The 4,128-nt window shown below is 38.6% G+C and overlaps 1 protein-coding gene across 1 annotated transcript; it reads right to left on the bottom strand.

Moving 5' to 3' along the window:
- Nucleotides 1-1,070: 1,070 nt before the first annotated feature.
- On the bottom strand, nt 1,071-2,954 carry LOC129569518 (E3 ubiquitin-protein ligase rnf8-A-like). Its single transcript, XM_055448376.1, has 3 exons — nt 2,847-2,954; nt 1,607-2,718; nt 1,071-1,542 (listed from the first exon to the last, which is right to left on the bottom strand). The coding sequence occupies exons 2-3, from the start codon at nt 2,701-2,703 to the stop codon at nt 1,533-1,535; spliced, it is 1,107 nt and encodes a 368-aa protein (XP_055304351.1). The 5' UTR covers nt 2,704-2,718; nt 2,847-2,954; the 3' UTR covers nt 1,071-1,532.
- Between the last annotated feature and the right edge of the window lie 1,174 nt (nt 2,955-4,128).

Raw genomic sequence — 4,128 nt, 5'->3', positions numbered from 1 at the left:
GATATTCTCGGGCAAACCATTCGTCACATATTCCAATCCAGGGTATCCCGGCCACGGTATAACTATGAACGATGAGATGCTTCAGGTTCGGACAAAACTGTAAAAGGCAGTTATAAAATTCATCATTGACTTCCCATCCGTGCAAGTTGACGGCTTCGATGGTGTTGAGAGTCTCTTTGATGAAATTCATGCCGGCTCTTGTTATCTCATCATTATCGCTACCACTGAATGTAATTTCCTTGAGCTGCTCACCTTTCATCGATGCAATGTGCCGGAGTGTTTGTTTGTGACTGTTCCAAACATCCAGTTTTTGGACAAAGGGACGAAAACCGTCCGCTGAATGACCTGAACCACCCAAAACCAGTCCACGACGTACACATCCAATCTTCGCTGCCGGCAGATAACATTTGAAGAAATCGCCAGCAATCGCCTGCAACCGCTTACACGTTTGTCCCACCGCATGTATGTCTTTCAACGAAAGCCACTCGAAGACCTCTTGGAAACAAACAATGTCGCCTTTGAAAAGTGGCTCAGGTGTTGCAACATTCGTTGTGTCCTGTGGATTTTGAGCTTCGGCGTCGCAAGCAGTTTCTCGTTTGAGATGGGGATCGACATCGTCCTCAGACGAAGGATTCACGACGTTTGGAGCATCACCAATTTCCATTTGGGTGTCGTCGGCTGCTGTGTTTGAATTACGATTCATGTTGCAATCCATTCGCTGTTCGATTGGTCTGATGCTTCGTGTTTCAGGTGCTCTGAACTGTTCTGAATCCACTGATGCGTGATCAATTTAATCAAAATGCGATTTTACTGCCGTCAAAGAACGAATAAACGACGTTTATGGGCTATTTTCATTGCAAAATTGAAGAAAATTCTATAATTCTTACCGTTCGTTGTGTGTTTTGTCAATGCTGACTAAGCGGTTTAACCAAATTGATGCGACGCAATAAAAATCTGATGCTGCGTTGACAAAAGACATGAAGTTGGCTTTGCTTATGTTCTAACTTGTCAACCAGAATTCGAAATTTCGGTTAGTTCCAAAAGTAGATATGGTATGAAAAACAAGGGCATTTACCGATTTCAATTCAAATTTTTATTTTATCAGAAAATTGCAAGAAGTCTTCTTGCTTTAGAATAACATAAGAGCAAACGAAGTTATCACAAAAACAGAAATGATCAACGAAATACGTCCGCGATTTTCTTCGATTTGCATACAAATGTGTGGCAAAACGAATCTATAGTCGACTGAGTTCGAATGGTGCAAACTTACGCACAACAGTTTGTACTAAATCGACTGCTGACTGGAAGGCTAAAACGGTTTTACAAGCCAAACGAAAGGATTTTCATTTTAAGATAACTAGCTTAAACCACAAAACAAAAACCACAGTCATTCGACTGTGTTTAATAACTAACTTAATTGAATCACTTAAATCCATAGGTTGAATTCAGTTGAAGATATTTTGATTGGGTGTCTCATGATTCGATTTGTGGGCACGCACTGCTTCGATTTATCTTTTGAGCGGTAAATTCAGCTAATTCACACTGCAAAACAAAAATGAACTTAATTTTGTTCAATATCGAAAATAATCCACAAAATTAAACTCACAATGGTAAATGTGCACGTTTCAGTTGACCCAAGGAAGCGCCGGTTCTGCAAGTCGGGCATACTTTGCTCCGTGCTATTTCGTCCTGGATGCATTTGGAGCAAAACAGATGGCCACAATTGGTCATGGAGACATCTTGCGTTCCAAATCCCTTGAAACAAATCGCACATTCCATCTTCCGTTGCTTTGCTTCATTCAATGGACCAGACACGGTGCGCTTTTGTGAGTTTGAAGCAACACTACCAGGCTTGTTCACTTTCAATTCAATTTCGATGACAATCGAATTGTTGTTCACAAAACCATTTTGAGATTTCAAAAGCTCGTCCCATGAAATGAGTTGTTCCACCTCAAAACAGTCACCTTTGTTCATTTCTTTAACCTGAATCTGTTCAATTGGTTTTACCGAAGATTTTGATGAAATCAATTTGACCATCATTTGAACGTCGTACGAAAATTCTTCTGATCTGTTGGAGGAATTTAAACTGATGCTAAGCTGGTCAAATTCTTTGAAGAATGTTAAAAACCAGCGTATATTCCGCAACACGATGCATGGTGATCGAACCGCCAACAATTTCTTGATGTTGCGCACAGTTAGTCGGAATTTACCCAAACCACTCTTTTCGCAGCATTTGTCAATGTTTTCCAAAATCAAGTCACTCTTGTGCTCATCATTCGGATTGGCCACCTCGAGTTTGATTTTCAAACTGATCGTATCATTTTTAACATATTGATTGGTTGCATTGAATAAATCACGCCATTCAATGAACGAACAGCCAAAACTTGGGTTTTCTTTATCAAAAACGTCTGGTGTGAGAACAAATTCCCTTTCATTCTGATTGCCATTGAATGACAACAATTTGAATTTGCCATGTGCTGTATATGACCAATTTGAAAATTCAGAATCTTGTTCACAATACAAGTAAACTCCTAGCATTTCCTCCCCTTCACAAGCTTCCTTGCAAACATTTACTCTCCATGGGATATCATAGACCTTGACTTTAGGTGACCAAAGACCACCCTTATTCAGCGCACTGACGTTTGGTATATCGAAACAAATATTAATTTTGTAAATGCTTAGTGCTGTGTTTCTGCTCGCCATGATGTTCTGCTGATGCTAATGAAAAAAAAACACACGCATTCAAAATTGAAAAGTTTCAATTTAATCTTCACTAGTTTTGTTCGTTTTTACTGTTTTTGTCCATAAAATGAATGAATATTGTGAAATACTTTTCTTCAACTCACATTTCTACTCAAAAATAGATGACCAGACAGACGTTCGATTGTAAAGATATATGCTTCGCAATACGATCTGTTTGTGATTAAACACAAATGTTGTGAGGAAATGTCAATAATCAAATCATGTGACACATATTATAGAACATCTTCATGATTTGACAGATTGATGATTTGGAGCGAATTGGAGATTTGAAAATCGACCGTTGATTCAATATCAAGGCATAACTATTGAAGTTGGAATTGTTAATTTTACAACTACAGATTGGAAATCGTTAAGAAAAATGAAAATCAAAAATCCATATGAAGTAATTGATTTTACGCAAAAAGCAAGCAAACAATTCAATTGAGAAAGGCTTAAAAGTCAATGGCTCTCAACAAACAAGTTTTTGTTCGTTTTTGTTTGGCTAAATGTTGTTTAATGCACAATTTTTTTTCTGGTATCGAAAAACTATTTAAAAAATGTATGAATTCATTAATGAATAGATTCTAAGTAGATTTGTTGATTTGTATAATATAGTGATATGCAATTGAATGGTTGAATGAAAGTGTTGTGAGAACCCAACTCCATTTATTGTCCACCCAATGGCGATCATTACTTCTCTGGATGTTCCACTGGTTGCACATCTAATCGACACTGTAAGACAATCAAATTTAATCAACTCAATTGAAACGTGTGTGATCTTTGAAGCAATCCATATTTAACTTACGTTGTCAAATGCACCTGGAAAACTTGGGCCAATGTGAGTGAGGTGTTGCACGACGAACAAGAATTGTCCCGATTGAAGGCCTGTTTGATGCACGAAGAAAAAACATGTGCCCACACGATACCTCTTGGTCTTCGAATGATTTGACACAAATTCCACATTCCATTTTAATACGTTTCGCTTCAGTCTGTGTGCTCGTTGCACATCTCTTCCTGTCGTTCAATCATCTTTTCGTTTGGTCGCATGCAATTCGACCTCCATTACAATTGTGTTCGATTCAATGAAACCATTTTGCTGATCGAGCAATTCATTCCATGGCAAAAGCCGTTCCATCGTCAAATACTCAATGCGTCTCTCTTGAGTTCGCACCCGATCAATTGACCTTACAACACTCGTCTTCGATGACTTCAATTCGACTGTCATTTTGACATTGCACAGAAATCCCTTCACCGAACAATGCGATTGTAGATAAATACCGAGAAGGCCGGAATTTTCCTTGCAAACAGTCAAATACCATGGAATGTCGCACAGAAAGAACTTCACTGAGCGAGCTGCCATCAAATTCCTGATGTTGGTGACGGCTA

Source organism: Sitodiplosis mosellana, unplaced genomic scaffold (genome assembly GCF_009176505.1).
Source record: "Sitodiplosis mosellana isolate CC-2019 unplaced genomic scaffold, AAFC_SMos_1.0 Smas_scaffold_38, whole genome shotgun sequence".
Classification (NCBI taxonomy): Eukaryota; Metazoa; Arthropoda; class Insecta; order Diptera; family Cecidomyiidae; genus Sitodiplosis; species Sitodiplosis mosellana.
The sequence above is the reverse complement of the archived record's forward strand: the minus strand, read 5'-3'. Positions and strand labels throughout refer to the sequence as shown.